This window comes from Salvelinus fontinalis, chromosome 11, assembly GCF_029448725.1.
Source record: "Salvelinus fontinalis isolate EN_2023a chromosome 11, ASM2944872v1, whole genome shotgun sequence".
Classification (NCBI taxonomy): Eukaryota; Metazoa; Chordata; class Actinopteri; order Salmoniformes; family Salmonidae; genus Salvelinus; species Salvelinus fontinalis.
This window is the reverse complement of record NC_074675.1, coordinates 42,750,465-42,771,028: the sequence shown is the minus strand read 5'-3', so window position 1 is coordinate 42,771,028 and position 20,564 is coordinate 42,750,465. Positions and strand designations below refer to the sequence as shown.

Here is a 20,564-nt window from a genome sequence, read left to right as displayed (position 1 = left end):
TAATTGTTTAATTTTCTTGGCCACCTTATTATCAAAGTAGACATATGTAGCTAGGTAGATATGTGTGGTTATGCTATTATTACACTAGTAACAACAATGTAGTATTGTTATATTGTTACATACATTAAAAAAAAAAATGCTGTTACAATGTTGTTACTGTATTTATTGCAGTATTACTAGTATAGTATGTGTTACCAAATATATTTTATCCAAGTCATCTGCCAAAAATTCTGGTCGACAACAGTATGTAAATACTAACTGGGCAACATTTCCAAATCAACAAGTTTGCTCAGTCTCAGGAACGCTCAAAAGTTCATTGACCAATACTGGACAATATTTTCCATGAAATGTAAGAACATTTCCGACCTATCAACTGCATCAAGAGAGGTTGTTTGCTGTATAACTGCTGATATAAGTGCATCATTAGGCTTTTACCAGACAGTATCGTCTTATTTATTTTGGATTTAAAGGTAGATCAAACGTAAACCTGCTCAGAGAGAATCGGAGAAAGAGGCGGTCTATATGGTGTGACGTCAGGGGGTGGAATTGCAACATGGAGCCAAGGGTAGGACTGTGGGAGAAGAGTTCTCAATGGAAAGAAAGCCAATGAATACTTTCAGAGAGAGACGTGGACGCTCCAATTGAAAGTCAAGGACAGCAATTCTGGATATTTACTCAAACTTGGAAGGGACCCACTTTTACTCATATTTAAACACAAGATTACTGACTAACTCGTAGCGGGATTATGTTTCTTTCTGTTTTTTAGGAGATGTCCCATGATTTCCTTTTGCACCAACAACTGGAGTCGATGGGCGCCACTAAAGTGAAAAGTTGCTTACAGTTGTTTTAGTTAGTTGTAATGCTATTTAAGTGTATCAGTCTACGTCTCTCGGGATGAGTTCTCATAATTAAGGAGAAAGTTTTTAAAGCTAAGGCGTGATCAAATTTCCTGAAATTAGAGTGTGTTATCTTGGGATGACTGCAGCTGTCTCTTGGTGGAGTAGGCAAATTCTCAATTAGATCCGCGCTATTGGCAACAAAGAACATATTTTCTCTAACGCTGAAGTTTCATTGTGTAACCCTGACAAATCGTTACAATTACAAGTGAACAGTTGTTTTTTTATTTTTTCGGGAAGGCTGCAAAGACCTTATGACGAAATGGAATTGTGAATCGTGTCGTTTGGCAAACAAAGGATGTACAGACCCTCTCTCGGATTGATTGACGCTGAACACATACATCGAAACCTTTGCAAGAAATGGAGGAGGGAATCCAAATCCACATTATAGTGGACAAGATGTTTGCAACATGACTAAAACTGTCCGGGTACTCTGAGGGACGTTTTGGCTCACCCTATTTCCAGAAAGAACCAGGCCAATTTATACTACACACACAATTCCCTGCCTCCTGCGCTACTTGATATTAATATATTATTTTCTTTGCCAATGCTACAGTAGCCTAATTATCTTGGAATATATTTTGAAAATGAGGTTATGTGCGGTTGCTTTGTTGCAATTGTTATTTGTTTTGCTACTCGGAGGCGATGGCTCTGCGGTATCATCTGACTGTAAATCATATGATGAACGTTCAAAAAGCGCAGGGAAAAGCACACGGTCAGTGGCCACGGCGGATAGGAAAGTGGTCTGCAGCAATATGGAACTACATCAGGTGTTACCCCCGGACTCCTTCCCCAACAGAACAGTCACTTTGTAAGTATAGATCAATAGGCCTGTTTGGCATCAACAAAATAATGACGATGCTGTCCCCTTGTTTGGAACAGCTTGGGGATACAGAAAGAACCATGCTGCCAAATATTTGCCTTGTTCATTACCTGCAATTTATTCTGTTTGTCGGCCTGTGTTTTGAGAAACTTATTCAACTTATTCAAAACCTAACACAATATTTATTTGTATTTTTACTTATGACTATTGATAAGTGATGGTCTGAGGTCATCCATAATTCTTCCAATAGTCTATAGCCAACTATATATATTTTTGGTTCTAGTCTGATCTTGTTGGGGTTAATCACTCAAATCTGCTGATGATTTCAGCTACTGACATACAAATACTGTCCATTACAGCTCAAATATAGTTACCATGTCCATAACAAAGGACTTGTGTCAAAGATGCCGAGGTCACTATTTGTAGCTGTATTGCCACCTCCACATCCGTCCCTTGTCAGCTGCATACAATAATAGTATCCTTTACATATAAATGGGTATGTAACAGATGTCATTGGCATGTCACACTATAATCTAGTCCTGTATGATGGAAATGTCTTAGACCAAAATACATTTTCATAATTGTAAATGCAGTATATAATTGTACGGCATCCAAATGGTATTTATGTAGGCTTAAGTCGTCTGCATGTTTCCCAGCCGAAAGAGTTAGGAACAGTTCCTGCATGTATTGTGATGCCATTTTTTACGTTTTTGTTCCTTTTTGGACTAAGGCACAGGTTTTTTTCGGATGTCCAGTTGCACACATTTTTTTCTCTCGAGAGGCAAGCCAACGTCGGTAGCCAGAGTCTACGCCCTCTCGTTGGCGATTGGTCAACAGTAGGTCTTCTTCAATGAAGTGCCTGTGGTCATTCATTGAGAGACAACTCGTCCTCATGCAAAATCTTTCTCTTGAGAAACACCACCAAACATCATAGTCAGATGCAAAATTGCGCAACTAATATCTCCTCTGCAAAAGCGTCAAAATTAATGACATTTCTTAAGTTGTCTTAGTGTAATTCTGACTATTTTGAGGAAATAAAAAAATGGCTACGCTGTCTTAAAATGGACAAACAGCACCATTGATGCTTTTTTACAAAATTTTCAAGCGGTCTTTTACGGGAGTATGCTAGCACTTCAGCCAAACTTTATCACGCTGACACCTTAAGCCAGGGGCGGACTGGGACAATTTGTTTTTCTCCAGGCCCCATTAGCTAGATAATAATAATTTTGTGTCCCCCCAAAAAAGTGTTAGACAGACCCACTAGGATGAAATTGGCCCAGTCCATCTGGCATTTGCCTGTAATGCCAGATGGCCAGTCCGCCCCTGGGCTAAGCAAAAACATGCAGTGAGAGTTATCGTTGAACACATGTAATGTGTGGTTGGCAACAGTTTTGTATCTCATTTCATTGCCACAACATATGCGATACATGCAGTTGTTTGTGTAATGCAACCACACTGTGCATACCATTAAACCACCGCAACCTATTGCACATGCAGTCGCCCCGATGGAGACAAGACTGAAGCAGTGTTTTTGAGTGTACACAAGCCAAGAACATCAGTTCCTTGCACCAGTACTCTACCATTGCCTTGGAATGGCCTATAAGATGGAAACAGCACAAACTTTGTATCTGCACTGTTCTTCATTCATCAAGTAAATGTGTTTTTGTAACATTTTTAGACGACATTGTTAAAAGTAGTCCTTGTGCATAGACTGTTGCTTTTCCCGCATACTTTTTAAGTTCTTTCCTCAAGGATTCTTTTGCTACTTTGACTTGGCCTGACGTTGGTTATGTAAGTGACTGATTGAGATATTATTACCTCCGTCATGGTATGTGATATTTCTGTATGCGTTAAAATAGGCTGAACTGCTTGGAGGGCCATCATTTTGTTCGGCCCGACAGTGAATGATTGGGAAGGGAAACATATTCCTCATGTCTTGAGCATTGAACCAAGCTCCGTGATTCAAGGTCTGAAAGATGGCCACCACAGAACAAGAGGGATGATTAAGTTCTCAGGCATTCCTATGGGTTTCCCACTAAACTTCCCATAGGTCTCTCAATGTTTTTGTCAACAGATTTCAGGAATACTGATGGGTAGGTCTTCAGGGTTTCAAGGTCTCAGTCAAATAGACCCGCTGCAACTCTGTCCAAATTAGTGACCATGAGACTGTGCTCTTCCTTTAACCGCTACATTTGGGGGGTGTTTATTTACGGCCTGTAAAATCGCCAGGCCTCTCCCGAAGATGTGGTGGTCTATGGGCTGGTTTACAACCTCTCTCGGTGTCCTGCCGATGGGTTGACAGCGGTCTGGACGAGTGAATTTTTTTGTAGTTATATATCAGGATTAGAGGTCGATCGATGGCCGATTTAATTAGGGACAATTTCAAGTTTTCATAACAATCGGTAATCAGCCGTTTTGGACGCTGATTATGGCCGATTACATTGCAATCCATGAGGAAATTGTGTGGCAGGCTGACCACCTGTTACGCGAGTGCCTCGTCAAAAGGACCTTGTGGCTGCAAGGAGTATGTTGCTAGCTAGCATTTAAACTCATCTTATAAAAAACAAACAATATTCACATAATCACTAGTTAACTACACATGGTTGATGATATTACTAGGTTAACTAGCTTGTCCTGTGTTGCATATAATCAATGCGGTGCCTGTTAATTTATCCTCAAATCACAGCCTACTTCAACTTCGCCAAACGTGTGATGATTCAACAAAAGCGCATTCGTCAAAAAAGCACATTTGTTGCACAAATGTACATAACCATAAACATCAATGCATTTCTTAAAATCAATACACAGAAGTATATATTTTTACACCTGCATATTTAGTTAAAATCAATGCATGTTAGGAGGCAATATTAACTAGGGAAATTGTTACTTCTCTTGCATTCAGTGCAAGCAGAGTCAGGATATATGCAACAGTTTGGGCCGCCTGGCTTGTTGCGAACTGTGTTTCTTCCTAACAAAGACCATCATTAATTTTCCAGAATTTTACATAATTATGACATAACATTGAAGGTTGCGCACTGTAACAGCAATATTTAGACTTAGGGTTGCCACCCATTCGACAAAATACGGAATGGTTCAGTATTTCACTGAAAGAATAAACGTTTTGTTTTCAAAATGATAGTTTCCAGATTTGACCATATTAATGACCAAAGGCTCGTATTTCTTTGTGTTTATTATAATTAAGTCTATGATTTGATATTTGATAGAGCAGTCTGACTGAGCGGTGGTAGGCAGCAGCAGGCTCGTAAGCATTCATTCAAACAGCACTTTACTGCGTTTGCCAGCAGCTCTTAGCATTGCTTGAAGCACAGTGCTGTTTATGACTTTAAGCCTATCAACTCCCGAGATTAGGCTGGCAATACTATAGTACCTATAAGAACATCCAACAGTCAGGTCTATGAAATACAAATGGTATAGAGAGAAATAGTTGACGTGTTATAATTCCTATAATAACGATAGCCTAAACCTCTTAAATGGGAGTATTGAGGAACTGCGAATATTGAACCACCAGCTTTCATATGTTCTCATGTTCTGAGCAAGGAACTTAAGCGTTAGCTTTTTTACGTGGCACATATTGCACTTTTACTTTCTTCTGCAACACTGTTTTTGCATTATTTAAACCAGATTGAACATGTTTCATTATTTATTTGAGACTAAATAGATTTTATTTATGTATTATATTAAGTTAAAATAATAGGGTTCGTTGTTCTTTCAGTATTGTTGTAATTGTCATTATTACAAATATATATATAAATCGTCCGATTAATCGGTATCGTTTTTTTTTGGTCCTCAATCGATATCGGCGCTGAAAAATCATAATCGGTCGACCTCTAATTAGGATATTCTTTTTGAAGATGTCTAGTTTTGATGGTATCACTATTATTTTTGCTCTAGTTGGCTGTACCTGCACCCAAAATCCATTTTTTTCCTTTAATGCTTGTTCTCCATCTTCTTTTTAAATTGGGAGACAACTTGTTTTCAGCACCTTTATTTCTATGACTGATCAAAATTTGTTTTCTTATGGCTCTTTCTTGTCCATCTGCAGCAGAAATAAGGTGAGCAATATGTTTCAAACATCGAATCGCAATGAAATCACAGTATCAAATCGCAATACATATACATTATCTTCAGAAGGTATTTAGACCCCTGGATTTTTTCAAATTTTTGTTACGTTAAAATTTATAAAATAAAAATCCTCAGCGATCTACACACAATACCCCGTAAGGACAAAGCGAAAACAGGTTTATTGAAATGTTTGCAAAATAATAAAAAATGTAAAACAGAAATACCTTATTTACATAAGTATTCAGATCCCTTTGCAATGAGACTTTAAATTAATCTCAGGTGAATCCTGTTTCTATTGATCATCCTTGAGATGTTTCTACAACTTGATTGGAGTCCAGAAAAATGTTTGCAGCATTGAAGGTCCCCAAGAACACCATGGCCTCCATCATTCTTAAATGGAAGAAGTTTGGAACCATCACTACTCTTCCTAGAGCTGGCCACCCGGCAAAACTGAGCAATCTGGGAAGAAGGGCCTTGGTCAGGGAGGTGACCAAGAATCCAATGGTCACTTTGACAGAGCTCTAGAATTCCTTTGTGGAGATGGGAGAATCTTCCAGAAGGACAACTATCTCTGCAGCACTTCATCAATCAGGCCTTTATGGTAGAGTGGCCAGACGGAAGCCACTCCTCAGTAAAAGGCATATGACAGCCCACTTGGAGTTTGCCAAAAGGCACCTAAAGACTCTCAGACCACGAGAAACATGATTCTCTGGTCTGGTGAAACCAAGCTGTGCAGCACCGCTCCTCATCCAACCTGACAGAGCTTGAGAGGTTCTGCAGAGAAGGATGGGAGAAACTCCCCAAATACAGGTGTGCCAAACCTTTAGCATCATACCGAAGAAGACTTGAGGCTGTAATCACTGCCAAAGGTGCTTCAACAAAGTACTGAGTAAAGGGTCTGAATAATTATGTAAATGTGATATTTCCGTTTCTTTTTATAATACATTTGCAAAAATGTCAAAAAAACTTTTTTTTTTGTCATTATGGGGTATTGTGTGTAGATTGAGTAAAGAAAACAATTGAATCAATTTTAGAATAAGGCTGTAACGTAACAAAATGTGTAAAAAGTCAAGGGGTCTAAATACTTTCCGAATGCACTGTAGAATCGTGAGAATTACAATATATATTGTATCAGCACTTGAGTGTCTTGATAATAATGTATCATGAGGGTCCTGGTAATTCCTAGCCCTAGTCTTGACACAGTGGGACTGGACTGGCCCGATCACAGTCAGGGTCCCTGCTGCTCTGCCCGAACTTCCCTGACACTGAAAATCAACCACTTCCCCCTACCTGGACACTAGGTCCCAGACCTTTTTGCTCTGTGAGAGCAACAAATTCACTCTGCCCTCCTGGCCCTGAAAGCTAAAGTTGGGAGGAGAGAAAGCGCCACAAGCAAAGTTGATATTGTAGGAAATCCAACCTTAATCTAAAACATTTGGATAGTATTCTGTTTATTGATCAATTGACTGCCAATAAGAGTTCTTTAACTTCTCGTTGAGCACACCCCAGAAAATGATTGTTTTTTATGGCCTTTTCAACTTTTCCCCAGTGAATTTACTATGTCAAGATATCCTATGACAGACAAACCATTGTGGTAAATACATTTTTCTGTCACATCACTACCATTATCTCAGGGCAATCTTTTTTTAAAATCTAGATTAACCTCTGACTTGTGAAGATAATGGACGTTTCAGGACAGAGTTCACAAAATCTTATCTAGCCTTAACTCCTAAACCACAGGTCTGGGGTCTGACAAACCAGCATAGCATGTTCTAAATGTGTTAATTTGGGGCATCGTTGCCATGGGGTCCCTTTCCAGACTTGTTATTTGGTACATTTTAAATAGTCTATTGACACGCCTGCTTCTCTGCAAATTAAAGACCTGGTCCGATGCAGTGATTCAACTTGTGTAATTAGAGGCCATTAATCACAATCGACCTTCCCTCACTTTGACCCACACACTTCCTGTTTCCTGTCTGGAGTGAAACTGAGCACTTCTCTGAATGAAACAAAGTAACTAAGACAAGTTGGACATTTTCTTGAATCATCAACAAAAATCTTCTAGACATTTTGGTTGGTGTAACTAATCCCTCCAATTTTAGAACAATGTTAGTTGGCCATCGTTTGAAATTCAAATCCTTGGACGACTTTGATTGGCTTAAGTCAAGCTCCTTTGTGCTTCTAGGGAAAGTATTTGGCGACCCTGTTGTGGAATGCATCCAGTTCTCCAGCGTGGTTCTCTCTGGGTTCAGGCTGCTGAATGCATGTCTGTGAAGAAAGGATGAGTGCTGCATTCCCAGCATTTGCTCTCCAACTGATACTGCATGCCAAAGTAATCCAAGAGGAAATGACAAATGCGTTGACACAACCAGCTCTGTCAGAAAAGACTTGTGCAACATTAACCCTGGTGCGTTGGTAACCTTTGCACCCTTTCATCCGCATAGTGGGCTAATTGCAGGTGTGTCGTGTGAAGAAGTATATATGCGCAACTGCATGTGTGTGAGGCTCAACCTGTTCATGTTTCAACCTATATTAGCACGGCCTCTGAACCATATTCTTGGTGTACAGCAACAGTAGAGCTCATATTTCTTCGAGAGACTTGTTGAGTGTCATTTGGATCCTTCCCAGCAGGCACCTGGGCTTGACTATGTGGCCCAGCGCACACGCTAGAGTCCACCTCCACCAAGGAGTGTGGGATTGATGTCAGGAAGAGACAGGGATTTCCTCGTACTGCATGAAAAGCAGTGTAATTTGACGACACAGTCAAGAGCACTAATTGCACGGTTCGTGGCAGGGAATCATGGGGGACGGCCTGGTATGCATCCAGTTTCCTGAAGACTTAACCTGCAGTGAATGCCATTGGACCATGTTTTTAGAATGGAGTAGCTTACTCAGGATAGTTTGACTTGAGACTTGATGTAAAATCCGTTTATATTAGAATGTAAAACATATGAACAAGACAAGTGCTGTGACAATACCAGTATCGCAATTTTTTTTCATGTCAAAAATGAAAACATGAATGAGACCCAACACTTTGGTCCTTTAAAAACCTGCTGTATGTAAATATTGTGCTATAGCATGGAAAATAAATACATGTGACTCTGGATGACAACATGTTCGTTTCCCACATTAGGGCTGTTTTCCTTAAGAAGTTAAATCCACTTTATTTCCCTTGCCAAGATACCAATGAGAATCACGGTACTGGTATCGTCCCAGCCCTAGCAAAGACAAGTACTTTATAGGCGTACAGATGCACACACCACATTATCTTACCTCTATATTTGATATTATCTTTTCAATTTGAGTGAGCCGAATTTAAAATTGCTGTGGAATCTGAAGGTAGAATCCTTTCTGTCGTTGGTTTGATTCGTTTAGCTGCTCCTACATGAAAAAGCGAAGTTGGCGGGCCGGCAGCCTTTTGAAGTGCTTGTGGAACTAGTACTCGGTACTACGCTGTCATGCATGTCCGGTGGCTAGAAAGGTTTGTTTTGCTATTCAGGCAAGCATTTGGGTTAAAGCAACGCTCCCCGTGTTTTCCTTTGCTGTTGTGTGATGCTTGGAGAAGATAACGAAATCCCAAAGGCCATTCACTGACTGGCGAATGAGTGTTCACAGCCAGGCAGCTCACGGTCTCTCATTACACACTCAGACCTGTTGAGCATTTGGTTTGCCAGACCATACTTGGGTCTCAATTTGATTTCAAGGCTAGGCTATACATTTTGTCTTATGTATGTGCGTCTGAATTTCCGTATAAGGACATGGGCCTTCCTGTTTGTCTATCTGGAAGGCCCCAGTTCTTGGTTTCTATTCATTTGGCTGTCAGCCCAGTATTTGGATGTTGGCACTGTGTATACCATGCACCTAAAGGAGTTGTAAGGTGACCGTTTTCTATACCTTCTTATACCGTGGCTTACTGGAATTGAAAGGGGATATTTTCAGCTTATAACTATGGGAGAGTGACACAGCATAGTCGGTGTTTGAATGACAAGTGTCTTTTTTCAGCTCTGCCTAAACAAAAGTTCATTCTTTCAAAGACGAGGCCTTTGTCTTCCAAATGGGAGACAGTGTTCAGGCCTTAATTTTGTGGAACATGCTTCCAGGTCATAACCTAATTAAGTAATAATCAATCGCAAATTTCAAATAGTATCCTTATGGTCTCCAACGCTACATTTGACCCTTGTGTCTGTATCAGTTACATTTAATGAATGTTCATAGTTTTCCCGTTCACTAAGCTCACATTGATATCCCGTTCAGAAAGACGTTTTTCCTCCGACTTTATCCTACCGCCAACTTTACCATACCGCCAACTTTTTCCCGCTTTTTCCTTATATCTGAAAGGTATTGCCAGTATCAAAGCCAAAACGATAATTGGGTAAACTTCTGCTTACGGCTTGGTATGATACGTAGCCGTAATGCTGAGGCGGCAGTGGCACGCACCACTCTCTTAAGCTCTTAATGGTTGCTAAGCAGCACCCGTTAACCATCCTCCTGCCATTTTCTAAACTTTGCGAGGCACGCCCGTTCTCCCATCTCTCCGCCCACCACTAAGCATGCACTGTTTCCTTAACCGCACCTGGATGGATCCATATCACTGAATGACGGAAATATTGGAATAAAGTAGACTAATGCAATTGAAGGCATGCATCAAATTGTTGCTTACTGAAACTGCCAAAGTCATCCAATTGTTGTAATTCATTCTTAGCAATAGCAGTGTGGTCAATGCCACCGCGCTACTTTGAGACAAGCGTGGGGTACATGTCTTGATAAATCAATCAATGTCAGCTTTTTGTTTTCACTGAATGTTAGCTTAGTTGAGGCGAGTGCTGCTCACGATCATCTTGTCTAGTTGACTCATTTATTAGAACCTTTTGCCAGCATGTTATGTAGTTTAACAAGTGGATTATTATTTAGGATTTTTTGCTCTTCACTCGCAGTGGCTTAGTAGTGTAGGCCTACTCCCAACCAAAAGCCTGTGACTTCACTGACTTGTCTCAGTCAATGTGACTCTGTTTCACTGAATCCCCATCTGTACAGGCTGTTTAGTTAATTGTTTTCTGTCTGGGCAAATAAGTGGAGGTGGTATAGCTTGTCTATTTGTTGGCTCGTCTATCACTGATCAGAAACATTTAGCGTGCAATAATGTAGCCCAAATCAAGTGTGGGCTTCTTATTTTGCTCGATTGCAGGATTCTTATTTCACTCGATTGCCTATAGGCAACTCCAAAAGCCAGCGGAGGTTGTGAAATATGAACACGAGACTTGCATGTTTTTGAAAATAGGATTGCTATTCTTTTCTATCGATATCATGATGACGATGCTCTCAATGTAACACCCTGTGCCTGCTCACTAACAAAGTGGAGTGAGGGTAGGAAAGAGATGACATGTGGAACAAAAAAGCTTGGGCTCTGTTTCAAAATATATTTCAACACTTTATTCCACACGTTCCCGTGACACAAGTTAAAAAAAAATGTATATTCTTTTATATTCTTACTACAAAATGTGTGTTGGCGGTGTTCAGGGTAGGTGTGTCTTGTCTGTTTTAAAGAACAAAATATTGAACTATTGATTTCATTCATTTGGACATAACAAACTCAATATGCCATTCTATTCTTTTGAAAATACATTTTTATTAGTCTTATGTTTCTTAGGACCTGCCTAGACCAAGTAATAATGGATTTGTTTTTGACAGTGGATATTCAATTGATTTCTTAAAATAGACGCCCACCCACATCTGATCACTGCTACTACCACTCAAAGCCGGCATGTACACTGGAGGTGTAACAAGGCATATGTAGGTAAGAATCGGGTAAAAATGTGCCTGTTTGTAAGGGGGTCATTGCCTGAAAATATATATATATTTTTTTTATGCAGTCAAACTTCTACCCCTGTGTTTCTAAAGGGTTATGTCTCAAGTGTTGAGAGAGCACCAGTTGACTTTGATTGCCTACTGCCTTTGAGGGGGTTGTATAGTGGTTGGCTTTTTTTCCTCAATCCCTGGTTAACTTTGTGCTAATAACCTGAGGCTGGAGCAATTCAAAGGCTGGATTTTCTCATGCAAAAAGAGTGCAAACTTAGCTTCAAGACTGAGAGGCCCCTTCTGGGAAAGAATAACTGTAATATAGAGTGTGTTTTTGTCTTTGAATTATTTGCTTCACTCCAAGAGCATGCAAAGAACAGAATTATCACAATGGAGATGGTTGGGTTTGACGGCAAAGTTTGTGTGATCATAGGCTACAATTCATGTGATTCTTCAGTCCCTAGTACATTAGTGCATATTACATGAGATTTGTCTGGATCCCACTGCTCTTTTGTTCCTGGCTCTTGCTCAAGGCGGTTTTATCTTTGTGTCAAGATAAGGGTGGTTCCCCTCCTCTGCCCCTGAGCCCTGAGGAATTTACCAGTGCAGACGCTCAGGAAGCTAGTAGTCAAATGTGAGACAGAGACAATCTACAGGTGGTGCTGATATCAGATGCTAAGTACGCTTCTAGTGACACCCCGAATGCAGACGCTCCGAACGCAGGCGTGTAGGAGCTCCGAACGCAGACGTGTAGACGCTCCGAACGCAGGCGTGTAGGCGCTCCGAACGCAGGCGTGTAGGCGCTCCGAACGCAGGCGTGTAGGCGCTCCGAACGCAGACGTGTGGGCGCTCCGAACGCAGGCGTGTGGGCGCTCCGAACGCAGGCGTGTGGGCGCTCCGAACGCAGGCGTGTGGGCGCTCCGAACGCAGGCGTGCGGGCGCTCCGAACGCAGGCGTGCGGGCGCTCCGAACGCAGGCGTGCGGGCGCTCCGAACGCAGGCGTGCGGGCGCTCCGAACGCAGGCGTGCGGGCGCTCCGAACGCAGGCGTGCGGGCGCTCCGAACGCAGGCGTGCGGGCGCTCCGAACGCAGGCGTGCGGGCGCTCCGAACGCAGGCGTGTGGACGCTCCCAGATGTGTAGAAGCTCCCAGACGCGTAGACGCTCCCAGAGGCAAACGTAAACTAAGAAGCAGACACTTGCCTCTAGGCACTTGCCCTCTGCAGATCAAACACATTGTGAATTGGTCAAAGGTGTCTAGACTGCCAAAAGATTGTCCACCTTTCCTGGATATGGTTCTTCAGTGCTTGATTTGTCTACCTATTGAGAATCAATACATGGTGTTGTAGCTGGCTACATTCACTTTTGAAATTGTATTTTTATTTATTTATTTAACCTCTATTTAACTAGGCATGTCAGGCTCAGTCAGGCTGAAATGGCCCAGTCTATAGGCCTACTTCTTTGCCGTGCTATTCTACAGCTTTCCATCTATTCTTTACAACATCTATTCTTTACATCTATTCTGCAGCTTTACAACATCTATTCTTTACATATATTCTACAGCTTTACATCTATTCTACAGCTTTACAGCATATATTCTTTACAACATCTATTCTACAGCTTTACAACACCTATTCTTTACAACATATATTCTTCGTTGTAGGCTCCTATATGTATCTACAATGCAGAACCCTTATCCCAATGAATATGTGAATGGTATGAGTGCTCAGACGGCAGAACTATAAACAGGCATTGTTCAGAGGTCGTAGTTTATGGTAAACTATATATACAGGTTTCTTTGCAGTCGTGCAAGCTAAGCAGTTCCCTTCGCACTGAGGTCACACACCAGTCAGGATGAGGAGGAGGGAGGGAGGGTGGAATGAAGGAAGGAGGGGCACATGGAGGGAGAGGAGGAGAGGGAGGGAGGAAGAGAGAGGGGGAAGGGAGAACAGAGCTCATGACTCTCAGGAGAAGCCTCTTACACAGATTTATTTTGACAGTTGGAGAGTCACAAGGTTGGAAGTGCATATTTATCCAGGCGGACTTGAATAATTCCTAAGAGTGTGTGTGTTTTGTAATATAGCTGTTATGTCTTTAATTCTGAATACAATTATGCGGTTTTCTATGGAAGTAGCAGGGATATTTGTGGATAAACAAAGCTGCAATTGGAGATGCATGTGCCTACACGTCACTCAGGTCCTGAGATAGAAAATATATTGAACTTGTTATGAACATATCAAATCCAATTTTATTGGTCCCGTACACATTTAGCAGATGTAGCGAAATGCTTGTGGCTGTATGTAATATTGCAAACGTTCTGGGTTAATAATGTAAGAAATAACACACACAAAAAACATCCTGCAGAGTTGCTTAGGAGCTAGAAGCAGTGTTACCATGTCTGTTGGTGCCATCTTCCTGGCAGCAGAGAGTCCCCCCCCCCCCCTAAAAAAAATATGTAGATAAACATAATTCATTCAAAGCATTAATTGCTTTCATCTTTGTGCTCATTATCATCTGTAAAAAAGCCATTGATGTACTTTACTTAGTATTCACACTGGAATATAAATCATCCCTCCCTGAACCTTACAATAAAGCATCATAGGCTATATAAATCTGGGTCAGACCAGTTATTCCTCAATGATTTTCTCGACCCAAGATCTTTGTGTGAATCCCCTGTGGCTCTGCCTAAATCATCAGTATGTGTCGAGAGCAGTGATAGACTTTGCAGTCTCGTTCCTCACCAAGCCCCGACATCTGGAGTTTCAGCACGCAGGGAAGAATGCACGGGCCACGGGGCCAGTCGTGAAACACAGGAACGGTTTGTGTTTCCTCTCTGAGGGGTTGGGAGCAGGGAAGAGAAAATATCGATAGTCTTCACCAGCCAACCCTGTAATAAAGCTAGCCCTCAACGCCCGTAATGACTCCAATCTGGCCGGGGGTTGTCGGGACTGGTTGTGTGTGACCCACCACATCCCCTCCCGAAAGTTCAAAAATAGGATGACCACTACACAAGCCAGTTGGGTCTTCCCACAACACAAGCCAGTTGGGTCTTCCCACAGGAGTAAACATCACTATTCAATTACTGAGCCTTCGGGGGGAGAGGGTGCAAATTGGGGTGTCTAGCACAGGGTGAGTAGAGGTTTGAAAAAAGCGCAAGAATTTGTACTTGGGTTAAAATTGGCCAGCTCTTTGCTTATGTTATGCGATATCTAACACTTCAAATGTATGCTCTTCTGACACAGGACATTTTCTCTGCCGATGTTTGATACTTTTGGCTGAAGCCCCCAATAAAAAAAGAATAATGAAAGCTTTGGTCATGTGATTGCACTCGTCTTGACATTTGAAACTAGAATTTCGACGACATGTTTTCTGTGAGGCCTCTCCCGTTTTCAACCGTCGAATGAAGAGACTTTTGGTGCATTTATAAATTGAGGCACAATCTGATCTGAATACATCTGTTGAATGATGGAGGTGGTATCAAATGGTGGACTGCTTTTTGAGTGGATCTCAGTTGCCTGAGCTCCCAAAATTTGGCACTCACAATGTTGATAACCTCAAAGCATCTTTTGAGGGCTTTTTTCAATTTCATAAGGGGTCAAAAAGTACAATACTTGCTATTTTATCTGATTTGAATAGATTCTTGAGGTAACTCATTAAGGATGTGATGCATCTCACTATCTAGAGATCCGATTTATCTCAGACAAATAAAGCATACTTTCATTGAGTCGTCGTTGCCCTGACCTGGACTAGTCTGAACCTAGATTCAGCAATACCAGTGACTTGTGGATCTAGCCCCTATGAAACGATAATACCTGGTTGCCAACGAATCTATCACTATTGAAGTTTGAGACAGAAACACCTGAACTGCCGGTGTCTACGATCAAGCCTATAACGTTACATCAAATGACTTCATGTAGCACTCTGGAAACAATCTCAAAGTGAGTCACCACATTTTTGGATCCGATTATTATACCTTTAAACATCAAAGCGGAAGAGGGGTTGACGGAAAGTATGCAACAGACATTATCGCATTTCGCCTACCTGGATGAATTGTGCACTGTAGAGACACATGCTACCAATTTAGCATCATGGAAGTACATGGTGGGCAGAAGAAAGGTGTTTTACCCTCTTCCTGGCGCCAGAGAACGTTCCGTGAATGGAGGTTTGAGAGACAATGGGATTACTAGAGCTTGTCTTTCTTTCAGTGTTGATGGAATTAAACATGTCCATAGTGAACTCCTCCTTGTCGGGTAATGAGCTAGTTATAGTATGTGAAATGTAGTTTAGTTGAAATTCTACTAATACTGCTTACTGCTGAAAGCTGCTGTACATTTGTAGTTCAAATGTTGTCTTTTGTGGTGTCTTATTGATGTGGACACTTTTAGTGGTTGATACATCTCTTCTTTTTTCGTCACAGGATTTTAAGCAACAACAAAATTCAGGAATTGAGGAATGGATCCTTCATCGGGCTGTCAACTTTGGAAAGATTGTGAGTCTTATTGTTTTTCATAATGTTCTCATGTTTCCCACAAGCTCTGACCATGACAGAATCAACAATGAGTGTCGTTTATGCCTTTCATCCCTTGTTTCCCCGTATATGCATTTAAATTGTGGCCACCACAAAAAAAAGGAATAACACTGCAATGTGCCAATCGATATCAACAATCATGTTTTGCTCTTCACATGCTCTTTGACGAGACACACACTCACTGCACATCTATTGCGAGTGACAACCAGTCAGTACCGAAATCCTGCATGACAATCCACTAGATTTAGAAGAATCAGGGGCCTTATGAAATGCACGTTGACTTCATGCCAACAGAACATCCAGGTCACACACAACCAGGAGGCATCCAGCACTTAGCCTAGGTTAATAATACCAGTCAGTAGTTGAGGACTGGAGGGATGGCACTAGAGAGGGTTAATAATAGGTATGGCCTCCAGGGTTAACTATTATCGGACAATGGGATGCTCTTAGTAGGACAGTACTTCCGGAATGTGCCGGCTTTTTTTCGTTGAGTCTTAAACAAACCCCATCACTCTTACCAGATATACCATATTATAAACAGGGTGGTTCAATCCCTGAGTGCTGATTTGCTGAAAGCTGTGGTATATTTAAGCAATAAAGCACACAGGCACTATTGGGGCGAGTGACTCTGAATTTACAATGGCTAGCCCCAAGTCGTTATTTTTTCTTGTGCGTTTTGCTATTTCGCTATTCGCCTCATGACCCCTGCATGTTTTTTTGAATACGAACTTTCTTTACCCAACCGTGGGACAGACTATGTTTGTTCTCACACTCGGGACTCTGACTCCTTATTGGTTACACGGTCTTTTGGCCTCCCATCCTATTCGAACCAACTCTCGTCGGCTTTGTATTCATGTTACCTGATGAAATTGCTGTACAATATGATCTTGTTGCCATCTGATGCAAATTCAGATGTTATAAATCAGCACTGCAGAGCTCTCCCTGTCCTCTGCCGTGCCTTGATTGTATTACTGCTGATGATATCTGGAAATGTCCATGTACACCCTGGTCCATCTACAGTTGCTAGCCCCAATTCTGACTTGGTATCTGCTTTTCTGATTTCTGCTCTTTTAAAAGCCTGGGGTTTCTGCATGTTAACACTAGAAGCTTATTACCAAAAATGTATCAATTGAAAGTGTTGGTTCACAGCTCCAATCCAGATGTGTTGGTCATTACTGAGACATGGTTAAGGAAGAGTGTTTTGAATACTGATGTTAACCTTTCTGGTTATAACCTTTTTCGGCAAGACAGATCTTCCAAAGGTGGGGGAGTGGTAATCTTTACCAAGGAACACATCCAGTGCTCAGTCGTCTCCAAGTCTGTCTGGGACTTTAATGAGCAAGCCTTCCTTCATGAACTGGCCTCTGTAAATTGGTACAGAATCAGCTTGATCCCATCTGTTGAAGATGCTTTGACCTTCTTTTTTAAATATGTTCAGTGGTATTGTTACAAACACACCCCCATAAAGAAAATGAGAATTATAAACAGGTTCAGCCCCTGGTTCGACTGTGATCTGGCAGAGTTACTCCACCTCAAGAATTGCATTTGGCGAAAGGCTCGCCACACGCATACTCAGGCTGACTTGCTCTCGTTCAGGCAAATGAGAAATAAGTGCACTCAGGCTATCCGGAAGGCCGAAGTTAGTTACTTTAAGGAGCAGTTCTCTCTCTGTGGGTCTAATCCCAAGAAGTTCTGGAAAACCGTTAAAGACCTGGAGATTAAACCCTCCCCTCACAGCTGCCCATGTCCCTTAAAGTTGATGATGTGGTTGTTACTGACAAGAAGCACATGGCTGGGCTCTTTAATCACCACTTCATTAAGTCAGGATTCATATTTGACTCAGCCATGCCTCCTTGCCCGTCCAACATTTCCTCATCTCCCATCCCTTCTAATGTGACTATCCCCGATGCTTCTCCCTCTTTTCTCCCTGCCCCGCAACAAAGTTTCTCCCTGCAGGCAGTCACTGAGTCCGAGGGGTTAAAGGAGCTCCCGAAACTTGACCCCAAAAAAACATCTGGGTCAGATTGTTTAGACCCTTTCTTCTTTAAGGTGCTGCCCCTATCATCTCTGACCTTTCTTAACCTGTCTCTCCTTTCTGGGGAGGTTCCCATTGCTTGGAAGGCAGCCACGGTTTGTTATTTATTTAAAGGGGAGATCAAGCTGCTCCTAATTGTTATAGGCCCATTTCTATTTTGCCTGTTTTTATCAAAAGTGTTGGAAAAACTTGTCAATAATCAACTGACTAGCTTTCTTGATGTCTATAGTATTCTCTCTGGTATGCAATCTGGTTTCCGCTCAGGTTATGGATGTGTCATTGCAACCTTAAAGTTCCTCAATGACGTCACCATTGCCCTTGATTCTAAGCAATGTTGTGCTGCTATTTTTATTGACGTTGCCAAAGTTTTTGATACGATTGACCATTCGATTCTTGTGGGCCTGCTAAGGAAAACTGGAGTCTCCGAGGGGTCTTTGGCCTGGTTTGCTAACTACTTATCTCAAAGAGTGCAATGTATAAAGTCAGAAAATCTGTTGTCTCAGCCTCTGCCTATCACCAAGGCAGTACCCCAAGGCTCAATCCTAGGCCCCACACTCTTCGCAATTTACATCAACAACAGCTCAGGCAGTAGGAAGCTCTCTCATCCATTTATATGCAGATGATACAGTCTTACACTCAGATGGCCACTCCCCAGATTTTGGGTTAAATGCTCTACAACAAAGCTTTCTTAGTGTCCAACAAGCTTTCTCTACCCTTAACCTTGTTCTGAACACCTCCAAAACAAATGTGGTTTGGTAAGAAGAATGCCCCTCTCCCCACAGGTGTGATTTACTACCTCTGAGGGTTTAGAGTTTGAGGTAGTCACCTCTTGTCTTTATCTCAGCACATATCAAAGCTGCAGGCTAAAGTTAAGTCTAGACTTGGTTTCCACCCTGATTCAGATGACCATCCTACCCATGCTAGATTAGAGACATCATTTATAGATCGGCAGGTAAGGGGACTTTCGAGCGGATAGATGTTCTTTACCATTCGGCCATCAGATTTGTGACCAATGCTCCTTATAGGACACATCACTGCACTCTGTAAACTGGTCATCTCTGTCTACCCGTCGCAAGACCCACTGGTTGATGATTATTTATAAAACCCTCTTAGGCCTCACTCCCCCCTATCTGAGATATCTACCGCAGCCCTCATCCTCCACATACAACACCCGTTCTGCCAGTCACATTCTGTTAAAGGTCCCAAGGAACACGCATTCCTCGGTGCGAGGTCCCTCGTCTTTTCAGTTCGCTGCAGCTAACGACGGGAACGAGCTGCAACAAACACTATAACTGGACTGTTTTATGCCAGTCTCTTCATTCAAAGACTCAATCATGGACACTCTTACTGACAGTTGTGGCTGCTTCGCGTGATGTATTGTTGTCTCTACTTTGCCCTTTGTGCTGTTGTCTGTGTCCAATAATGTTTGTACCATGTTTTGTGCTGCTACCATGTTGTGTTGCTACCATGTTGTCTTGCTACCATGCTGTGTTGTCATGTGTGCTGCCTTGCTCTGTTGTTGTCTTAGGTCTCTCTTTATGTAGTGTTGTCTCTCTTGTCGTGACGTGTGTTTTGTCCTATATTATATTATTATATTAAACATTTTTATTTTTAATCCCAGCCCCCGTCCCTGCAGGAGGCCTTTTGCCTTTTGGTAGGCCGTCATTGTAAATAAGAATTTGTTCTTAACTGACTTACCTAGTTTAAATCAAATAAATACAAATAGAAATAATGCACGAGGGGGTGTGGTGTATGGCCAATTGTGAAAGTATTTTTCCTATGGCCAATTGTGAAAGCATTTTTCCTATTTTGCTGCCTTACTACCTGGAATTAAAATAGATTTTTGTATCATTTGATTTACACAACATGCCTACCACTTTGAAGATGCAAAATATTTTTTATTGTGACACAAACAAGACATAAGACAAAAAAAACAGAAAACTTGAGCCTGCATAACTATTCACCCCCCAAAGTCAATTCTTTGTAGAGCCCCCTTTTGCAGCAATCACAGCTGCAAGTCTATTGGGGTATGTCTCTAAAAGCTTGGCACATCTAGCCACTGGGACTTTTGCCCATTCTTCAAGGCTAAACTGCTCCAACTCCTTCAAGTTGGATGGGTTAGCTGGTGTACAGCAACATTTAAGTCATACCACAGATTCTCAATTGGATTAAGGTCTGGGCTTTACTAGGCCATTCCAAGACATTTAAATGTTTCCCCTTAAACCATTCAAGTGTTGCTTTAGCAGTATGCTTAGGGTCATTGTCCTGCTGGAAGGGGAACCTCCATCCCATGGCTTTTTTCAGGCCACTCTTCCGTAAAGCCCAGCTCTGTGGAGTGTACGGCTTAAAGTGGTCCTATGGACAGATACTCCATTCTGCGCTGTGGAGCTTTGCAGCTCCTTCAGG

The 20,564-nt window shown here is 41.8% G+C and overlaps 1 protein-coding gene across 1 annotated transcript in view; it reads left to right on the top strand.

Annotated features, from left to right (window-relative positions):
• The first annotated feature begins 362 nt into the window (after positions 1 to 362).
• LOC129865744 (adhesion G protein-coupled receptor A3-like) overlaps positions 363 to 20,564 on the top strand; it is a 63,209-nt gene continuing 43,007 nt past the window's right edge. The window contains exons 1-2 of the mRNA XM_055938734.1: positions 363 to 1,707; positions 16,013 to 16,084. Of these exons, the coding sequence (XP_055794709.1) occupies positions 1,484 to 1,707; positions 16,013 to 16,084 (296 nt within the window). The 5' untranslated portion in view covers positions 363 to 1,483. The remainder of the gene's footprint in view (positions 1,708 to 16,012; positions 16,085 to 20,564) is intronic.